This window comes from Cuculus canorus, chromosome 18, assembly GCF_017976375.1.
Source record: "Cuculus canorus isolate bCucCan1 chromosome 18, bCucCan1.pri, whole genome shotgun sequence".
NCBI lineage: Eukaryota > Metazoa > Chordata > Aves > Cuculiformes > Cuculidae > Cuculus > Cuculus canorus.
This window is the reverse complement of record NC_071418.1, coordinates 5,625,561-5,648,340: the sequence shown is the minus strand read 5'-3', so window position 1 is coordinate 5,648,340 and position 22,780 is coordinate 5,625,561. Positions and strand designations below refer to the sequence as shown.

The 22,780-nt window shown below is 41.9% G+C and overlaps 1 protein-coding gene across 1 annotated transcript; it reads left to right on the top strand.

The window, feature by feature from the left end:
• The first annotated feature begins 5,125 nt into the window (after positions 1-5,125).
• LOC128853996 (uncharacterized) lies at positions 5,126-14,786 on the top strand. The gene is made up of 5 exons (XM_054083466.1): positions 5,126-5,154; positions 5,444-5,770; positions 7,916-7,961; positions 10,805-11,014; positions 11,841-14,786. Exons 2-5 carry the CDS (start codon positions 5,615-5,617, stop codon positions 12,233-12,235), a joined length of 807 nt encoding a protein of 268 aa, XP_053939441.1. The 5' UTR covers positions 5,126-5,154; positions 5,444-5,614; the 3' UTR covers positions 12,236-14,786.
• Positions 14,787-22,780: the final 7,994 nt, after the last annotated feature.

The following is a 22,780-nucleotide window of genomic DNA, read 5'->3' as shown; positions in this document are numbered from 1 at the left end:
TAAGATAAAAATATTAAATTAGAAAATGAAATAATATCGCTTTTACCAGCATGGGAAACTTTTACTCTTAAAAAGCTGAAAGACTTCAGTGTTACAGCTCTCAAGAGAGCACAGAAAAGTTTCCCTAATTTTAATGAAAGTTTGACTACCTCCTGTGGATAAGAATAAAAAGCCTGGTCTGCAACTTACTGCATTTGTTCAGATGAATACAATTAATTCTCTTCTTTGTGTGATCAAGTGGTACCCAACAGAAACAAGCTCAATAATTATTTACCAACCGTATGATGCCGGTTATGGCTTTGCTTACCGTGCATGCGGTGCAGTTGTTTGCACCAGTGCCTCCGAGTTCCACCCCTGGCTCAGAAGGCACTGAAACAGCGAGCAGCATAGGATGGGGCTGCCAAAGTCATGTGGGGGACTTGCATGGATGACTGCCTGGGAGAGGAGGTGCTGCCGGTAAGGATGTCCTGCCTAGCCCTATGCTGCTTTTCCCATTGAACCAGTCAGATATCTAAGTAGTTGATGAGTGCAAGGCATTGGAAAGCAAATAAGAAGCAAAGAAAGCATGAACCCAAATCCATTAATAATTTTTTACCTGCAATGACTGCAGACTTGATTCTCTTTCAGGTTAAGGCTCCTTTTTGCATACTACTGGAGTGTGGCGGAGGGGGCTGGACTAGATGAGCTTAAAAGGTCCCTTCTAACCCAAACTATCTTGTGAAGCTATGTTTACACTCTTTACGTGCTTGCAGGCATCTCTCTGTTTGTCATGACACACCACTTCCCTTTGTTGCAATACAGATTTTGGGTTCCAACCTGAAATATGATGGAAGATTCAGCCCTACCTGGTCACCAATGTACTATTTTCTTTCAGTATGACAGAACATGACATCTTTGCTTGAAGGGAAGGGCGTCTCCATGAATTACAAAGGGAAAACAGTCACAGTAGCAAAGCCATGAAGAGATGAGCTGGAGGCTTTAATATTTCACACAAGCTCGGGTGCCGTGGACATCATCTACTTTACGGTGATGCACAAAATGAGGGAGGGCATAAGGGGTGCCAGTGACCTCAGCCACCCCAGACACACGTTTGAGTCCAGGTTACAGCTGACTGGAATCCTGAGGTTTTACTGGCTGAGAGCCAGTTTGAAACCCACTCGAGCCACCCTAGTATTTTATAACATTGTAAAGAAGGTATTGTTTAAAACATTTCAAAAATTCTCCACACAATCTGGCAGCCTTCCAAAACCGTCTTAAATGAGCCAAAACTATCAGCAGCCACCCACCTTCCTGTCCATTATCCTCTGATTAATGACATTCCACCAACAGCGTTAGACATTCAGAACCTCCCTGCTGCAGGACCTCTGCGTAAATATGATCTCTGAGACCTGTAAATTGTCTGTATAGTTTGCAGCTGTGTTTTATATGGGGGTGTCTCTTTGTCATGTGGTGACCATGCAGGAGGGAGTTCTCAGGGGGTGGAAAGAGACCAGGGCTAGCAGCATCTTGTAGAACCTTAAATAGACATAGCAAGGCAGGAGAAATCAAATCACACTGGAGGTACAATACTCCGTTTCTGTGATCATTTCTACGCTCCTTATCCAGTCAACTTGGACCTTCTGGGTCCAAAACAGCCATAATACAAACAACTCTAGAAATAACTAACAGCCAGCCTCTTCAGGTGGAATTAATTATTGAACAGATTTAGCCGCATTAGAAACAAGGTCAATGTTTATTTCCTGTTATAGACTCAAAAAATAGATGGTAGTTAGTTACAAGATCAATGTTCTTTAGGTGTCTTTATCAGTGGCCATACAGCTTCTTTATGCAAAGCGGGTGCAGGCTGTTTTCCAGGCAGGATACCCAGAGACAGACATTGCAGTACCTAAGTCAGTCTGGCAATAAAGATAAGCTCTTTGGCAGCCAATGTTCTTGTGTATGCCCTTAACTGCACCAAATGCCCAGTACAGCAAAAGGAGAATTCAGAGCGTAGTAGAAGCGAGATGTTTTCTTATCTACATTGGACTTCTGTGAACACTTAAAAGATTGGCTGAAAATATCTCAGTTCCATTGATAGGTATGCCCCAGAAATTAGGACATGATGAATCAGGTATTGGGAAAGTGAAAAAAGAAAAATGACCTTACCCTTTTCGCCATTGTTCCCTCCAACCTATAGGCTTATACATAATTTTGATAGAGTCAAAAGTGTAAATGCAACGTCATCAGCTGATAGGATTTTATATAATGCCATTTTGCAGAATAAAGAAATAGCCCTACTAGTCAAAATCTGGTATTAGTGTACAGCCTACCCTGTAATTGTGTATTACCTGACTGCCTGAAAGGGGAAAATTCAAAGTAAAACCATGAAGAAAGGCACATTACTTTGAAGTCTGTTGCCCTGGGCATGCGGAAGATGAGCTGAACATCTGGTTTGTGATTCCATCAAGAGCTGGACATTGAAATACCTTTAAAATCTGGATCTGATGCACCTCAGCTCTTACATAGAGGATCATTTCTTCACGATCATTCCTTGTCCTAACTGATAATTTTACTTTTCAAAGCAGGCACGTGGTGGCATGTTGAACAATTCCTTCAGCAGATTTTGGTTTTATGTCCTACATTCACCTCCATTCAGAACTTAGTGTTACAAGTTTGTAGTCATATTTCTGGGTGTTTGCATACTTGAGTTTTTCTTTGCCTGTATGTTTATGTGTACGTATATATTATTGCATCCATATCAATATATAAAAAAACATACATATATGGGTACATCATTTGATTTTTAAGAAAGCACTATTTCCATGAGAAGCTACAGAGTACATTTTCACTCAGCAGTGACTCATCTTTCTAGTTATTTTTTTTCTTACTGCTTAATCCAAGAAAGTCTGACTAAGTCAGCTCTGCCACGTCCCAAGTGTAGCAGGGATTCCTCACAGTTCTTGATGCAAACAGAACTAGTAATTCTCCTCAGAAATAGCAAGAAATTGCTATTTGCGGGCTCATGCTTTACGCAATGATGACCTTGGCTGAGGCAACCCAAATGGAAAGGGCTGCAGCGCATGAAGTCAATGCCACTGTGGTAAATAAAGGCAGCGCCAGGAAGGCACAATTTCAACATCGCCTGGCAGATGAAGCATAGCTGGGCAGGGGCACTACGCGTATGAGCTATATTTTCTTAATAGCAGTCTGGGAACCTCATGGCACTATGTCATAGTGAGACAGTCCAGTTTTGTATCTCAGCTTGTTGTTTTTATGGGTTTTTTTTTAAATATGCAGACCCTTCTCATGTTCTGCACAACCACTTAAAAGAACTATAATAAAAACTAGTGGGCTACAGAGTTAGGCTAGAAGCAGAACGACAGCTATTTGTCAGTGGCCTGGGCTAATGTAATGTCAGAGGATTTCACATATTGAATGAAAAAAATTTAGAAAAAAAAAAATGGAGAGCCTATTTCAGCACTTCAACACGACATTAAGAAATCATTGAGCGAGGCAGGTTGTAAACCATGATTTAGACTTAGACCATTTCAGACAGTAAGAATCAAATTAGTTGCATGCCTAGAGCCCATAAAACCCAATTACATGTTCCAAGGTTTCTACTGGAAATGCTAACTCAATCAAAGTAAAACAAAACATTCATGAAAAAGGCTAACTAGCCTCATGGCAGCTTGCTCATATCACTGCTTTGTGAGGTTAATCTGTCTTTTTTACCCTGAAAATCCTTAGATAGCATCATGAGTAACCAGCACCCATCAAATTGCCTTGGTTGATCGAAAGACTGTACAAAATCAGTCTTGGAGAACACCAGGGCTGAGATCTGCATTTTTCCTGGAGACAAACAATCATCTTCCCAAGAGGTGACCCAACATCCTCAGAATATCCCTGAGCTCTCACTGTCTCTTTGAATATAGGCACTACTCTCTAACATCCACCACAGCTGCATTTTATCACCCACAAAATAGCTGCGATCATTTCTTTGTTGGATATGCACACGCTTTCAAGACAGTTACGTTTTCATCTCAGACCCATACGCGAGATAAGAGTGGATCTCTTAATGAATTTGCCATAGCTTACTTAGCTTAATTCTGATCTCTGCCAATGGTGTTTTTTCTCTTTGACTTCTTCCACATCTGTTTACTGTATGGGTTCTCCGCTGAACAGGCTGTATACTCATTATCATATGAAATAATGTTTTATTGGAAGAAATATCATCTCAGAAATGCACTCTAGGTATATAAGCTCACTGTTTCTCCCTGAGTTCTCAACTTTCTTTCATCAGCAGAGTTTTGTTAAAATGATATTACCTCTCATGGGCGTACTTCACAGGAGCTTTACGGTGATGATGAATAAAACAACTGTGGCAAGACTGCAATAAATTAATTGCATCATTTTATATGAGTAAGAGAATGGTCAGGAGACCTGAGACTGAAACACAAATCTGACTATGACTTGGGATTCGTGGTTGAAAGACGGGTATGAAAAAGAGAAAAGATGTCATAGAAGGAGTGGGTTTGGGCTGGGAAAAAACAAAACCAGCCCAGTACAGTGTGGTTAATCATAAGCAATTTGGAGTCTCCATTTCCATTCAGCCAAGTACGTGGAAGAATTGAATTTCTAGCTTAGCAATTGCATTTTATATTTTATGAGATGCAGAGAGTTTTTATGAATCTATGTCTCTGCTTTTTATTGGCTGGAAACTGATTGTCTGACTGTATTACAGGAGTCCTCCTAAAATCAAAGGCTTCTTTGAGAGCCAAGAAGGAGATGCCCATCTCTCTAGTTTTTGCTTTGCCCCAAAGAGGATCTGAGTTCTAGCACTGTTGCTACAGGTCACTGCCTACACTGACAGATTTAGCCATCCAGGTGTGCCACAGCTCCCCGTGTTGCTCTGGTAGTGTAAACACCATTTTACTCTTAGTCTGTAGCGGGAATGCTGAATTTTGTCCAGCTTAATGAATCTACAACAAATACTCCAATCAGCACATGTGGAGGGTGGAATTGGAAGTGCTCACAATAATTGCTGGAGCCCATGAAGATGAGAGACAACATGTCCTGAAATGTGGTGTCAGACAGGTTAGACAAGATTCTCTTCTTGCTGTGACACATCAAGAAAAACACCTAAACACAGTATGGAAGCAATCATGGGAACCAAAGGTGAGCATTGCCTAAAATATTAACATCCAGCCTCAATCTGTCATGTTTATTCGCACCATAAAATAACCTGTTGTAGGGGCAGACCTATGCTTTCCTGATGATGTATGCTCAGTATGCAGGGAAAGACTTTTTGAACCCCTCTGGTACTTTTTGTACCCCAGGGCTGCCCATGTTCCTTCTGGTGCCGGCAGTAATCTGGATTTCCCTCATCCTGGAAGGACAGGAGGGAATGCTGGGAGGAAATCCAGAGCAAAGTACTTATCTGTTAATCTCAAATGTATTTATTTAGACAGAGAGAACCTGAATTCTTGGATGCCACTACATTGCCAAAAAGAAAATGCAGACTTGCAAAGAAATGTTTTCAGCGAATATTGGGGCAAGGAAACATTTTGCAGTGGGAAGTCTCTCAACATGCTACAACATGAAGTCCTGACTATATTTGGGCTGCAATTGTTTTGCAATGGAGTTGCTGTTGTTTTCCTGTGTTGTAAGAAGGCTTTTTAAAGGTCCTAGTAAGACGCTTTACTGTTATTATTACCATTTTCTGGGACTTCTTTTTTCTCCGATTGACATGCCTATCCTTTGCTGTTGCTGTCTCCCAGCTACTTCAGAAGAGGTAAGAAATCAGCTTCCCATATTGCCATCAAAAACATAGGAAGAAAGTGGAGTAGAAGGGGAAGGGAAGGAGTTTTTGGCTATAACAGGGTGGGTAATGAGATCTAATATGGAGTTGTAGCACTGGGAGAAGGGCTCAGCTGATGGGGACAGAGAGAGGGGCTTAAACATCTCTTACATTGGGGCAGCCACAGGGTGAGATTGCTCTGATCTAAAGATGTCTGGATATGCACACACCCCTCAGCAGGAGGAGTTGAGGCAGCAGAGCTGTGCCCCATGTGCTGACCCAGCCCCAGTTCATCCCACCGGTGGTTTTATTCATGTCCCACCCACAGCCATCCTCCAGCACCATCAGCTTCCTGCAGATCTACCAAGAATTTGTAACGCACCTCGCAAAGCAAGCTGGCCACCGCTCTTACACAGAGGGCTCTCATCCTACCCTGTGGGTCTGCACCAAGATTATGGAGGCATCAAATGGTCCCTTGCTCTTCTGCCATCTCAGCTCAGGTTCAAGATGGGTGAAGGCAACACATCCTGTGGTGGCCGCTGCTCCCACCCGTGCAGCTGAGACAGGGAACCTCCTGCTGTGCCTGCGAGGCAGATGCTGCGTGACAGCCTGGCCCTCAGAAATGTTATGTCCATTTAGGGATTACACTGAAGTGTTTTAGAATTTTGTGTATTATATTCATTTTCCAGACAGATTTCAGAGAGTAACTGGGCTGACAAACCCTGTGGAGCAGCAACGCCTGCTTCCCTCTTTACAGCTGCACCACAGAGCAAAACTAATTTGTGAATTGCTATCGTTGTGAGATGATAAACAAGTTTTGTCTGGTCTCTGTTTTTTCTAAATAAAAAAGCAATTTTTACATTAATTTTTTGAGGGAGAGCATGTTCTAAAAAATACCATTTTTATATCTGATATACTATGCATATTTATACATATTTATTATACCATTCCTAAGACAAATATCATTGCTGATTATTCACTAATTTTCCAATCAAAAGGTAAAGCCAACACCTCTATTTTTAAGTTGCTGTGATGCCTACCCATTCGTGCACTGTCAAAATTCAGATTTTTAATCTGAATATAGCTACTTTTTTACATTTTTTTTTTAATTTTGTGCATAAACCCGTGAAATTTCACAGTTGTAAAGAGAACAGGCGAAATTTTCCTGTAGGATTTGATTCAAAGTTCTCTGAATTGGATACTGCTCAGTAACCGAGTCGAACAGGTCTCACTTGCCAGATAGGTAAGACTTAGTGTCCTCAGCTTGTAATTAAAAATAAAACAACAAAACCCCAGAAATGTAGGCACTGAGAGGGTAGAAAAGGTCCTAAATTCTTTAACCTTTTTTTTTATTTTTTTCAATTTTTAAAGACTTCCTGAACTGACTGGCAAATGTTTTTTCCATCATTTCGTCTTGGGACAGGCTGGGGAGCAGGAGGTAGGATTTGGTACACGGAGTTATGAAGTGTGTGATGTAGTGACGATAGGCAGGTAACAACTTGTGGTGGTAATACCAGGGCGTGTAATGGAGGCTAAAACCAGAAAAGGCCTTCTCCGTTCAACCAAAGATCAGTGAGAGAGTTTGGTGCCAGCACAGGATCAGGCATCACCTGATAGATTACCTCGGATTGCTTCACAGGGCTCAGGCATTGCCTTTTCTCTAAGGTAGCCAAGCGTTAGAAAAGCATTTGGATGTTGGCTCAGAAACAGACGGACGAGGAGACGACAGGGTTTCTGCTGGTGGAGCTTCAAAAGACGTAGGGAAAGCTGTGCAGGCTCTGGTGGGAGAGGTGAGAGAAACCGGCGTCGTGCCCTACTCACAACTTTCCAAATCTGAGTTTTAGCTGGTATTTGGATGTAAAGTTTTCCTTTCAACGGGTCGCATGGTTCATACACTTCTGAACGTGTGGTCCAGTGAGTTATGACTTAATGCAGGGCATGAGGTGGTCGCGTCCAGCCATATGGCAGCTGGGCCTGATCCATCCAAACCCTCTGGCTTTCCTGGTCTGCTCAAGAGACCCTTTCCCTGTAATGCAGCCCTTCCCTCTGGAGAATATATAGAGAGAAAATTGTTGCGTAAAGAAAGCTGATTCCCCTTCTGTTTGAAAAAGACATCATAACTTTCTTTCTCTTTCACAGCGGGAACCCCTTCCTGTAAATACAAGGCAGCCCTGTCGAAACATCGGTAATAAGGTTTTAACTATTTTCTTTGGATGTTTCACCCCTCAACCCCTTCTTTGTGGATAGTGGTTAAAGTGATAATTAGTAAATTCTGGTACTCATCCAAAAATGCTCCAGCACTGGAATTGTACACAGATACACAAGAAAAACACATACGCAGATTGTTACCCTCCGGCTTTCTGACACTGATAGAAACAAAAAGTCATGGTGGAACCCCTCTGCCAGAGACTGTAAACATGCAGTTATAAAAGAGTACATTAAATGGTAATGACCTCACATTTATACAGTGCTTTTCATCCAGGAGAAACCTAACTGCTTTGCAAACTGCCAAGCGTTTCTAAAAGTCACTGCAAGGCTGCTAATGGGAAGCCACTTTGGGACAATTAAGGACAGGAAGTGAAAAATAGTAAATTCAGTAGAAATGAAGGAAAATTCAAATAACTTGTTTACAAGAAGCACAGGATAAAAAAAGTGTCGAAGCTGTAGAACGTGCAATGGATTATTTACAGACAGTGCAGTGGATTATTTATGTGGCACAGAAACTCCAGTGAAGATCAAAATAACATTGTAGGAGCAAAAAGTATATAAAAAATTAGGACATTTTTTCCAGCCCAAGCTGGATGTGCTGACTTTACTATACTGCATGTCAATGCAAAGGTTCATTTTAAGGAGTGCACAAGGACAGTTTCCATTTGTAATGCTAATTTAGTCATAAATTCTCCAACGCAAGATACAACACAAGTCCAGCTCTGTGCCATTCCCTCATGAAAAATGTTCCCAAGACTACGAATAGTCGAAGTTTTGGTGGGGGTCACAGAAGGGGAAATAAAAGGAACCTTATTTAATTGGCTGAACTAAAAATGATGAAATTCAAACTTCTTGAAAAAAAGTTAAAGCCTAGTATTTTTCAGTTTGTTGGAGTTGAAGTTTGGATGAATTTAAGCATGATTTTCCTGCACGGACCAGCTCACCTTATCCCATTACATCCCTTTCAATGAGCCCCAGCCTCCCATCTCACTGAAGGCAAAAAGTGCCCAGGACAACCACTCACAGACTAAACAGGAGACAGTTGAAATATCCTTCCAAGAAATATTGACATGATCTTTCATAACAGGACTCTTTTAGGCCTATGACAAAGTGTTTTAGCTTTCAGTAAAGACAAAAAAATGTAATGTTTTCCAGGATATATATTATTTTAATAAAAGTCCGATTTTCTCCAAGACCCAGGGAATTTTAGTTGAATATTTTCATTTTCTTAAAAACCCAATGTTTCTATCAAAGACCAGTCCTAGTTATTTAGTGTGAAAGGAGCCAAAATGAGTACCAAAAAGGACAAGCTATGGAATCAATAATTCACAGATAGTTTGATTTGCATTTTCCTTAAATTAGTTCTATATCACACACTTCAGGGTAGCCTAATGAAGTATTTATTTATGCATTGACTCTGATATAAATACATTTTATAGAACTAGATGGAATTTGATAGAAAGTAATTTTCATTCTCTTATATTGCTATAAATCTGTAGGAACATCTTGATCTTTCGTGGTACCACAGAGAGCAAATTCTTAATTTCTATTTATCATTAGGACCCATCACTTTATTGGAAAGAAACTCATGTTCCCTCCTGCTCCTCCTCCTGCTTTTTTATTTTTTTAGGAAACTTAGACACATAAAAGCAAAACAGAGAAGCAAAGCAAAGCACACTCAGCATTAATTTGGCAACAGGGAAACTTACTAAAACAGACTTTATTGTTTAAAACTGAGACTGAAGTTTTCCTTCTATAAAAAAACAAACCTCTCTGACATTTGTTGGAAGTATTGCTAGTAAATGGATCATGTATTCCATTGCGCAGGAGATGCAATTAGATTTCTGCAGGTTTGTAAAACAAACTATGGTCTAGGAGTGCTGTCATGGAACCAGTGGTCTGATTTCCAGCTGGATAACTGAGTTTTTAATTAGGGCTCCAATGGTGCAACTGCTTTGCAGTTTCTAAAGCCTCCTAAGGGATTTGAATGTCAAATTCTGATTAGAATTATCGTGAACTGAGCATGCTCTAAGAGGATTTGAAACTTTTGGTCTATATATTCCCGCTGTATAAAAAGAAAAGGTTTGTTTAGCGGAGAAAAAAATTTAATCTTTGGGAGGTATGAAAAATTACTGAATGAGATTCTCTGCTACGGTAATTCAGCATGTTTTATCCAAGTTCAGTAGAATCAAGATGATTTTTAACTCTGAAGTGTAAAAATCACCGTCCTATTTCTTCCTGGCAAAGGAAGACCCTTGTGGAGGCCACAGAATCCTCACCTCTTTGATGAGGGGTTCTTTGCCTTCTCCCTGGAGTATCTGGTGTAGTGATATCATGCTTTCTGCTTTGGAGAGATTTTCACCATGATCTTGTTTCAGGCCTGAAAACAGATTATGTGTTTCTGCTGACTATAGAGAGTTCTTTATCTATATGGCATTTCAAAAAACTTGCAAAGAGTGAGAGGAATGGTTCAATAGTCAATTTACGCTTCAAACTAAAAACTCATTCCAATTTTTCTTTTACTTTGTAACTTACTAAAGTGGAATATTTCAGCTATTGCAGTGCTCCCCCCTCCTCCTGCTCCAAATGATATTGTTGAAATTGCCCATAATCTGCCCTTCCTTTTGTGAAGTTTTCATTTCAGGTAACAGAAGAACCCCCAAAGCCAAGGAAAGGGTCTGTAGCTAATCTCAGCATTTAAGTCAGGGTCCAATACTCATTTCAAACAAGTTTTCACTGTCCTTCACCCCTTCTCCAAGTCTCCGCTTGATTTATTCTGTTGCTAATTCTGCAATTCCTCTGGGTTTTTAATTTCCCCAGGGGTCTTCAATAAGAAGGGAACCTTGACGATGAAGCTGGTAAATGTACGTGCCGTTGACACCCTTTTCTCTGATCTTGCCAAGACTTTTAACAAGCAGCACGATGATTACTCTGCTATGATGAAGGCTGCCCAAAAGCTGAAAGAGGTTTCTGGCTGCTCTCCCACTGCCAGTCTTACAGCCTGCATAGAGGCTGTGCAGCAGGAGCATGGTAAGCAGGTGAAAACTAAGAACTAACCGGAGCCAACATTAAAATAATCACAACCGTGTGAATGAACAGCATTCTCATAGATGCTGCTACGTCACCGTACGTGCATCTGGAGCCTGCTCAGAGACACAGTCATTGCTACTTGCCCTGCTGTATGACACAGTGTAGATTTCAGATTTCATGGAAATTCTGGCCATTTTTATAGCTTGTTTCTACTTTATGGTACAATATAACATTCCCGACTGATCTTGGCATGTCATGAGATTTAGCACTTCATGTGGTACTAACTCTACCCTTGCCCTGTGATGGCTGCCTCTGTGATCCCACAGAACCAACCCTGAAACTTTGGGTGACCTGATCAGAAGGATAATAATGTGTCTAATGGAAGATTAGAATGAATTTGCAATGCACCTTTCAGAAAGAACTCACGCAATACCCTATGCTTTTCACTAAATGAACAAACAGAAAAGATATTTCAAATTTCACCAGGTGGAAAGAGTATTCATTTCACCAGGGGGAAGCCAGAGCAGCTGTATCGGGGATGATTTTGGCCCGGTGTGCTTAAGGAAGTCCTTAAGGAAGTTATATATGGGTCTATTGGGTTGCTACTGGCATACGCCTCTATTATTTAGCACACACACACACAGAGCGGTGACAGTGATAAGGAAATTGGAAACAAGATTATTTTATGGATATTTTTCAGAGTCAGTCACCAGAGTGCTCTTGCATCATGTGTTTAGTTTCGCAGAAACAAAAGTGTTTATACATTCCTCTGTTGGACTGCAACCAGATGCAAGTCACAACATAAGACGTCGTTTTGTCTTTTCAGGTGCTTACAAAGTGCAGGTGCACATGGAAGGCTATAGCTTTTCACTCATTGTAAAGGAGAAGAAAGTGCCTGACAAACTGAAGCAGGTCCAGCAGCAGGTGGGAGAGCTGAGTCGTTCCACAAAGCGCGTCCTTGCTAGAAAAGCTATACTGCAAGAAATGATCTGCTTCATGCTTCAGAGCCAGACCCAGCTGGAAGAAAGGATCAAAACCACAAACACAGACTATCTGGACCAGGTACGGCTAGAAGGTAACCTGAGAGAGAACATCGAAAAAATCAGCCTGGCCAAGGAGCTCTCGGAACACTATGATGAAGCTGCCAGGAGCGTGTTGAGGGGAATGGCCCAGCTAGCTGGCTTGGTGCTGGAAGGGGCTTCTGAAATAGGGACTGAATAATGTGCCTACATATACAGAACAAGAGCTTAAAGCACACCTGGGTGCTGCAGTGACTTGTTAGTGTCAGTAAATAGCACTGCAAATGGTTTATAGGTAGCTCTGAGCCTTAGATCTGCTTTATTAAACTATGGGCATCTGGAAAAAAGGTTTGATTTTCATCTGAGCCATTAACACGGATGAACAATAAATGACTTTTTCTATGTAGAGTGTTAAATCATCCCTTATGAATTAATATGTGGAAAAAACATGGAGTACCTGACCAAAATAAAGGCAATTTGCACTGGATTTAGTAACATTTCCATCACTACTTAGTAGACAACGGGGCTGTGGTGGAAGAGTTTTTAGGGTGACACATGATGAATCCAAAACCACGTGGTCCAAATCCCTCATCCCTGAGCAGGTGTCCGTGGTACCTGACAGGGTAACGGCAGCTGGGAGCAGGGGAGCAAAGGCAGTGGTCTCCTCTGTGTCCTCGTGTCTGCATCATGCAGGTAGGAGGAGACACCTAGGCTAGGACTGATAGCTGAATTTAAAGGAAATTAAATCATTTTGCAGACCTGAAACAGGGCAAATCAAGTGTTTAGACTGAAGGCCAAAACGTTTCCCTAAAGTTTTAGAAATGCATTCCTGGCTGCTTAATAGCGCTACAGATAATCATTTGACATATGGCTTATAGCATATTCACATCCTTCCCTTCCTGGAAGCTTGTGAAGCCCGTGCTTGCTACAGAGACACAGTGAGGTGACCGGGCAGCCCGGCACGTCTGAGTGCATTGGCGTAAAGCACTGGGCAGCAGGGGTTATTGTGGATTGAGACTTATTATGGGAACTGGGGCTGGTGCTAAGCTGGCACGACTGCTGTGCTCTGGAGCAAAGACATTGACACAGGAGAGGCAGTTGGAGGAGATAAACATGGACTAAGATTTCAGGGAAGAGCAAAAATAAATCAAGAAATCAGGTCTGTTAGCATTCCTAGTGGCATCACTCTCCCACTACAGCCTATACGAGTGGCGCAAAGAAAGCTTTGCTTCAGACATGCTGCAAAACTCAGGATGACTGCTGTGAAATAATGACAAGTCTGGTGTGCAGGGACACAGCCTTTGAAGACTGGCTGGGTAACCCTGACTTTCTCTGGATGCCGAGAGCAAAAATCCAGTTGGGAGTGAGGACCATGTGAATGGGAAGGGTCGTCCGGTTCTGTGGTGCTGGATTTGTTTGGCAGTCAGAAAACTTATTGAATTCATCGCATTTTTTAAGGATGAGGGAAAGAATAGAAACCACGAGTGAAATCCTACCCAGCACCACAAATAACTACAAAGGGAACACAACCTCTGGGTTTTTAGCCTGTCTCTACTCTGCCCGCTATTCGTGTTTTCAGTCCTTTTTCTCTTTGCCTCAGCTTATCCCCAAATTACGTCAGAAAATCCCAGGAGACTTTTCTGCCCTCAAATGGCTTTGTGCTTCCTTCAAGCCTCTATCTGCTTGCACACCCACAGGGCTTGTGGGCAGCATGTTTCTTTGCTCTCTGTCAGACTCTCCCTGTAACAACCCTTTAACCTCTTCCTGGCCAGACATACAAGCATTGGGACATTTCCATTAGGAATTTCAGTTTGCCTCTTTGCTAGGCATGTTTTGCATGAAGTTACCAACTCCAAAAAGAAACTTATGATTTCATTCATTTTTTTCTATTCTAAATGAAAGCAAGTGCCTCTGTATTCACATCAGGTAGAGAATTTGGTCTCCCCTTCACTGCTCAGCCCAAGGGTTTCTCTCCAGACATATTTATTTGTGTTCATTCTGTTTGTTATAGAGTTAAGCGAAAAGGTTCATTGGCACAAATATTTCCTGCCACTCACCCAACAACATCTTGAAAATTACAGCAATGCTTCCAGTAGGTCCTTGGTCAACCATTTCTCAAACACATTGACAATTTTAGCTTCAAAAGCTCTCTCTATCTCCAACTTTTTAGAGCACCAGGTTTTCTAAACTCTATTATCTCTGCCAGTTTTGATGGAACAAGTAATCCAAATCTCTTATAAGAAGAGATGCTGGGTTCCCCATCTTCTGCATGAGACAGCTGTGGTCACTCTATGTTCCGTACCAGGACTGGGACCCAACCTCCCAAAACAGGGTGAGTGGATGACTACATGAAGGATAAATTTTCCTACATACTGTATTTCTGATAACAGCATATCTGATAACAGATATAACACCACGCAGTCATGAAGCCTGGCAACGCTATTATTTTCTACACATCTAAGGAGCAGTTTGCAGTATATTTAATGGAACATACGTAATCTATACTAACCTTACACATCTGGGAAATCTCATATAGACTTCTGTTGCTATTGTTACACTCAGACACACCGCAAACCTCAAAACGTTTGTGGTTGATCCAGTCCAGTGCACTCAGACGTGTATGTCTCCAAATAGCTCCGTGCATTTTGGAATGCACAGTGTTCCTCAGCTGCCATTTCTCAGCTGGGAGAGCTTGCTTACCTGAGAGCCTGTGACCCTGGAACATCTCAGTCAGAACCTCAGTTACCCTGACACTAAGCTGACAATCAGGTGAAGTTACTCTAGCTATTGGAAATGTTACGATGGAATGTTTGTTCTTCCCTTGGGATTATTAAAATAAAAACTCTGTTTTGAAAAAATTAAATGTAGTGTGAACAGAAGGATTTAAAAATTGTTTGTTTCATTTATCAACCTATGTTCAGATTTCGTGCTTGCAGACCAGTTCAGGACTGAGATAATTTTTCCATCCCAAAAGACAATGGGAAATAGAAGTGGCCGCAGCTTTCATCTGAGCATCTCTCCTGAAAGCAAATTAGAATGGGTACCTTTGAACATAAGTATTTGTTAATCAGAGTAAAGGTTGCAGATATGTGACCTACGATACAATTGGAGTCTGTTTTCTTTCTTAATGTCCAGGAAGTGCAGTAGTAACAAGATTGACATGGCAGCTAAATACTAGCCTGAAGTTTGGAACTTTGTACTCTTTTCTTTGTTTCATTTTCTACATTCTCTGTCTGTATTCTTCCAGATTCCTCATTTCTAGTGTTTCATGGGCATCTTGCAAAGAGAGATAGGCTAAAAACTCAAGAGGTCCTCAGGTAGAACAGTAATGTAGGAATGGATGTCCTGTAAGCCTTAGGTGGCCAGACAGAAAGATCTCTTGCCACAACAGAGCCGCAGGAAGCTCCTTCAGTTCAAATAAACACTCCAAAGCCAGTTGCTTAGACACCCTATTGAAAACCTGCAAAACAAGGGTGGAAACCTCGTGAGCTACTCACTGTCTGTTCAGGTTAGAAATCGGAAATTCTGCTTCACAGTGTTGCGGCTCTTCTCCTCATGACCATGACTCAGGAGAGAAGAGTTTGCAGCAGAAAAAATATAGTAAAATAGAGAACGTGAAGCTGGGTAACCCTACCAAGAAAAGGTTTTAGTATTGAGAAGGTATTGAGGGATGGACTTTGGAGTAAATCTTGGTGACTGAGGCATGACACAAAGCCGCTCTGCTGAAAACCTACACTGGTTTGTTTTTAATTCCTTATCTCGTTCACCTTTTATTTTTTAAGTACTCTAGGATCGCGTTGCTGGCCTGTGTCTGGAGCAGAAGGTGGGACCTCCATTGCTCCTTAGTCTTTCTAGGAAAAAGGGCACTGTATGAAAGGATTTGGATCCTTAATTGGCCTCATTAAAGAACCTGGCCATCTGGACCTCACTCATTCTAATTAGTCATCAATAGGGCAGCAATTTGGTCATAAAAAAAAGTGCCACCTCCACTCTCTGCCTTTACACACAGTTATTACACACAAAGCTGTCTCCTTGGCTGTCAGGCTGGAGCGGGTGGATGTGTTCTCACTCAGCAGCCATCCACCCTGGTGTTTGCGGGCCAACAGCTTGTTTCTTGGCAGGAACACTCAACCCAAGGCTGTAAGCTGCGGCAGTCTGGAAAGGATGGAGCTAAATATGGCAAAGAAACCAGGAGCATGTGATTACCCCACCCTTCACTTGTAAGTCAGTCTGGTATCCATGCTTCCAAATGTCATTACTGTGCAGAAAGCCTTGGGTAACACAAGAAGGAGGCTTCTAGTCACCACTGAAGAACCTTTAAAATTTCGGGGCTCTTAACTGGCACCTTCTTTTTTCCAAGCAATTTCCCTTTTGGTAAATATTGGTCCTCACACAAGGATAGGTCAAGAGAAGTGAAGGTGGACTGGATGACTCAATTACGTTTTCCAGATTCACATATTCCATATACTGCTCCTGAGTCACCTAGTTTGTATTCAGGTAGAATCACCAGGATAGTTCCCTGAGATGGACCCTCCCAATATTTGTCCACCCCGATACAGGACAAGCCAAAACAATTACGGAAAACACAAAAAGGTGGCTCAAGCATAAATAAGAGAGCTTTAAACACAACGTCAGTTGCAGTAGTAGATGGGCAGGACTGGAGAAAAATTGCAAAAATCGGTTGTTTCAGCACTGATAATGTGTCAGAGGATAAATCAGTTGTGGATAGTCCTAAAAGCTGAGGAACTTCTAAGGTCATCTCCCCCAAAATAGCACAGAATTCTCAAATCTATCACAACTCTTGTGCCTCTCTCAAAATCTCACTCGCATTCTTCTATCTCAAGTGAAGTTCCTTGTTCCTGTTGTTGGGCAGTCTGCATTCTGAAAATAATGTATTTAGGGTATGCATCTGAAAATCTTGTTGTAATATATGTATAGTCCCCCAGTACTCAGGTGAAGAGAAAAGTATTGGCTGGTTAACAGGAAAACTAAACGTCGTTTCTGTGTACAGCTCATCAGGGGAGTTGAGGAGCCCAACTTGCAGTGACTCAGTTTGGTCCAGCACAATCCACTAAAATTAGTGACAGCAGGATCCAAACGGATGAAAAGTTGGAGGGAGGCTGTTGAATCAAGAGAAATGGCTTAACCACTCCATACATTTTGCTTCTATGTTGAGGAAAATTACCCCTTAAAACTAACTTTTAGTGGGCCAACAAAGGCTCTGGGTTGCTAGACACCTTATTAATAATATTCTTCTGCAGGAGAAAGATGCAGTTCTTTATAAAGATTTATTAATGGTCATTATTATTTTCACAGAAGCTTTAATATACAGTAAAAGACCTATAAAGGCAAACAACTGAAGGAACTCATCGATTTCACGCTGATCCGCACTAAAAAAATACCAGTCTTTTTTATTTTTTTGTTCAAATAATAATAAAACAAAGAGCTTTCAGGAGCAGCAGCAGCAGAAGGCTAATGTAAAGTGATATATTTGAGACCCAGGAGTATGGTGTAACTTACTCTTGCCTCTGCAGCCTGTTTATTGTGTTTGTCTGGTTGCCTTGGGAACCAGCTCACGCCGTTTCACTTATTTTATAATGTTCCTGTAAATGTTAGGTAGGGCCAGGATTTATTATACACTGTCAACACCTAAAATGGAACGCGCCGCTTAGTGTCATTTATTTGGCAAGACGCCTTTCCATGCTCCCTTATAAAAAAAAAGTCTTTCTTATACAGATATATGTGTGACCGTGCATGTGTGCATGTGTGTATGTGCATCTCTGTCCAAATAAACAAACCCTGTACGCTTTCCAGCAGCCTTTGCCCAGGGAGGATTGATGCTGGGTGGTATAAGTGCTGTGCTAAAGGAAGGTCTGAGCAGCCGGTGACCTGCTGTTGGGTGGGATCTATGACTCACGTTATTTGCGTGAGGTGAATATTTAGGGGCTGGGAAAGGCATGTTTACCAGGAGTGTTTATTATCCCTAAAGAAGCAGTGTGATCCTGTTGCTTCTGTCCCCAAAGACCTCTGTTAGTTTGGAGCGATGAATCATCAGAATTATTAGTGCTGGAGCGAGCTGCTTTCCTCTCCTCTCCTCCACCAGCCTCTCAGCATGACGGAGCAGATTTGATTGCAGACTAGTGGGTGTGAGGCTTGTTTTTAATTTGCCTTTTTTTTTTCCTTGGGTGGTACCTCTCAGACTAGCACATGGTGTTAACTGAGAAGGCTCTTAACCTTTTAAATACCCAAGAACAAACGCAATCAGCATCCCAGCTCCTTAAAATGTGTTTCTGACTCTCTCAGTTCTTTCCTCATTCCTGCACCAAACTGCAGCCTTATGTTTCCTTCACGCTTTCCAGAAGGTGGGGTCCTCTCCCACCTCCCACTTCCCTTTATACAGGAACATGTGTCTCCTCAAGCATCAGAGAAGAGCCCCTGTTTCCCGTTTCCTCTCTGGTTGCCCTTTGTACTGCCAAGTGCCATGTGTCCTCTGACTCGTCCTTCCCTTGCCCCCAGACAAGGTGGATTTGTGCAGTGGTTCTGTATGACTGCAAATGCCTTTCTCACAAAAGAACCCACTCACTCTCGACATTTGTTCTTGGCTCTGCCCTTGGTGCGATTTGCCTCCACTCTCACAAAGGGATTTGGATTCAGCATTGAGTGGGGACTGCTCCAGCTAAAACTATGGGCTAGATGAAGAGATGAGGTGATAAATCGACTGGTAAAATACAAGAAAAGTGGCTCTGTTCTTTCCCATGCTTGGGCCTGATTCTGCCTCCCACTGACCAGGAACATTCCCTTCTTGGCATGAAGCCTTTCACCACAGAACAACTCCAAGACCATGGAAACCAGCCAGCACCCAAAGCACTAAACACGTTGGGATTAGGCAGTGCCCTGAGACTGAAGGTACAGAAGATGGAGAATCTCCAAAAGCTTTAGGAATGTGAATGGAAAAAGGCAGAGCCTGGGGCAGAATGGCTGGTGACAACAGAAAATGCTTAGGGAAAAAGTCAGATGAGGAAAGTTGGACTTGACGGTACAAGGCTGCATAGTGCAAATTTTTCTTCCAACTGGAATGAGTTAAGGACGGCGAATTGCTTAGGAAATATTAAAAGCTAGAATTCCCATTTCCTGTGTGATGCTGAGTAATTTAATCTCAATTCCTCACTTCATCTGACCATGATTCAAAACTAGAGGGAGGCATAATTAATTCATCTTTCCAAGGTGACCTGAGATCCCTGACTAAAGGCTTCATAATAGTCAGCTTTTGAGAATGGTTTGTATATGATTTGTGTGAACACAAGCCAATAGAATAAGTTTTTTGGTTTGTTTCAGATGAGAAGATGGATAGATAATGGGTTTTTCTCTCTTCTTGTTTTTCTTTCTGATAGATTGCAAGGAAGTATATGTTGTGCATAGAGGTCTATTTTTTTTCCTGGGATGTCTCTGCGTGCAAATCAGCTCTTGGAATAAGAAGCAGCAACAGCCTCTCCAGAAACATTTACCTGAACCACAGTCAATATAAATAAAATAGACATATGCACATACCCTCACCCATCTCAATTTTAGGAAATACTTCCAAATGTAAGAAGTGTTTCAACTTTTTTGAAAGAAAAATGCCACCATTAAGGAAAAATTGAAATGACAAATATGACAAATACCTTTTTAATGAGCTTAAATCGGAATGTATATGACAGTGACAAAAGTAACTTAGTGAAATTGCAGCTGCTCCTTTTAATTGCCTCCTAATTTGCTCTTGGGTGCTGGTAATTGGAACAATTTGCCTACAGAAACCTGTGAGGTCTCAGACACTAATTGATTTTGTCTTGCTTAATCAACCCTGCAAAAACCAGCGTATTTCACTGGTTTTAAGCTTAGCACTGTTACTGTGTGATACACTGGGAAGAAAATGTACCCACGCAGCCACCCAAGTCATATACTGACCAAAGTGGGTCACAGGACTGAGTAAATTCCTCCCAAGGAAAGCTGAAGCACCTCTATTTGGTGTTATGGTCCTGAAAAAGACCTTGAATGAGATGCATAGCATTGGTGTAGGTATTAAAGATAAAAAGGTGATACTTTAAGTTTATTGCAACTCAGCCAGTCCTAAAAAATATGATGTTTGCAAGCATTATTCTTTCTTATGCTTGAAGGCCAGCTGGATTTTAATGGAATAATAAACTATGCCTTGCATGTGTAGCAAGAGAACGAAACATATAATGGGCTATTTAATTTTCTTTTGAAAAACAATACAGATTCACAATGTCATGATTTAAGGAGGCTCTGTAAATCTATTTCAGGATAATTTATTGTATTATTATTATCTCGTGGAGAAAAATAGTGGAAGAAGCATCTCACAAAATGCTGGTGTACTTTGTAATAAGGTCACTATTTTGAAACAAAACCCTCTTCAGTGCCTGATGTCACACTGCAAATCCCTTCAGATGTTATTTCTGAACCGTATGAGAGTAGGTGAAGCTCAGAGGGAAGCCTCAACCTGATTCAATCTGCATTTCATCACTTCCCTTGCACAAACCAGAGGTGGCTTATGGCTCAGCAGCATGAGCATTTCCTCTACTATGTCCATCACATTTACCCAGGCTTCAGTACAGGACTAGTGATGTGGCTTCTAGACAACTGTCCCTTCCTCCTCCCTCAGCCATCCCACGTACTTGCTGGTAGAGTTAAGCCCCAGGCTGACTTTGCCTCACCTTCCCACTCTAGCACTCGGTAACATTCAGAGGCACAAGGAAACACAAGAAGCCTCAGTGAGCATCAGCTGAAGAGGGGGAAAGGCAGTACCTCTGTGCATTTGGCTGCATCTGGGTTGACAGAGGAGTTATTTTATATTCACTCTGATACTCAACAAACCCAGACCTTTAAAGCTGCTGCAGTCTGAGCATCCTTCAGAAAAATTGATCCCCCATTGTCCTTATTTTTTTAGTCTATTCTACTTAATAAATTCTTTATAGTTTCACCTAAATTATTTATAAGCATTCCTGTACACTAAGCAGCATTGCTAAGGTGCTTTTCCTTGATGAGATGAGCTAGATGAGTAGTACATCCTTTCTACAAGCACATTTCATGGGTCATTCCTGACTGATGCCTTTGCTGACTTGAGGCCAATGAGCAGAATTACCCCCTCTCAAGAAAAGCAGATGCATGTTTGCTGCATCAAGCCCGAACACTACCACCGCCCGATTCCTTGCGACTGTAAATTTCCATTTGCCATTACCCACATTTTTTTTAAAAGGAAGTAGATTGTAAGTCTGTAAAGATTTATAGTTTCATTCTAAAATACCTATCATTTTAAACACAGCAGTGCTGCTGACATCCACTAAACTGCCATAGATAGACTGGTAAAGTACTTAAAAAAAAAAAAAAAAAAGACATTACAATATATCCAGATATGTTTCAAGAACTTTTGTCGGGTATGGACTAACTTGGAGACATATTTCATAAAAACTGCTATTTACATTTCAGGTATATACTTTCTCTCTTTATGTCCTTTTCCATTGCTCTGCATTGCCAAGGTTTTTGCATAAATAGAAATTTTCCCTGTCAGCTCCCCGACCCGAGCCCTGCCGCGGAGCCCATGGGGCTGCGAGTGACATCACCGCTTGTCCTCAGAAACACCACCGCCGAGGCTCAGAAGACTTGACCTCAGGTGTTGGGTTTTTTGGTATAACCATTATTGAAAACACAGCGGTCAAGATTTACTGGCTGGTAAGAGTTTATAATGATCAGAGATTAAGGGTGGGACTTTCAAAACAGTATAAGCCTTGAGCGCAGTCGAATTCGTACTCCATTACCCAGCAGCTTTTCATAGCTCCACCCTAAATCTGTATGAAATTATTCTAGCGGCAAGGAAAGTATATTTACCTAATGTCAAATATTAAACATTACTGCCCATTAAAATATAGGGCTTCATTATATTTGGCCTCATGCAGATGTGCAGGAGAGAAGGAGTAATTATCTTTTACCAAGCTATGTACCTAGGCAGAGTTGTCACTAATTTTTGGTGCCTGCCTGTGGGTAACGAGTGTCTACGTTTTGCAGCCCATAGGGAGGTGAGTTACACCTTCAGGCCATAATTTCTTCTGAGAACCAGGCCCTTCAGAATGCAAGTAAGCCGAACTGACCATGCAAAAACCCATGCATCCAAGCTTGTGGGCACTTTGGAAAGTAGAGGCCAAAATAACTCACTCGCTGTCACGCAGCAAACTGCTGGCAGCCACGGGACGGGAACACAGACCTCTTTATTCCTACACCCTTGTGCCTGCTACACCATCATCCTGTGGTTCTTATGAGCTGGCTGGGCTCTGTGAGGCTGCACCTCTTTCTTTTGTCCTGTTTTGCAGGCTGCTTGGGCTCACGCAGTCAAAACCAAAATCACTGAATGAGGAACAGCTCTTGGAAAACCCTGCAGCGCCCAGGTGACGAGAAAAAAACCCAAACCCTCAAGATATTTGCTGTAGAGGGCTGTGTGTGACCAGAGTGTGGGAACTTGGCATCGCTCCATTTGCTGGGGACTTTAACAACTAGGTGACAAATGTGGCCTGTGGACGGCAAGCGAGCCACCTTAGCTCTGGATTTGGCTGACAGAGCAAGTCTTGTGAAAGCAAAGGAGAGAAAAACCTGACAAGCCCAGCTCCGGCCTCGCAGCTCACGGGGTCAAAGCACATTGTGCTCAGGGAGTCCCCAGGCAGCAAGACATGAAAACCCCATGCTGTCACTACTTCTTATT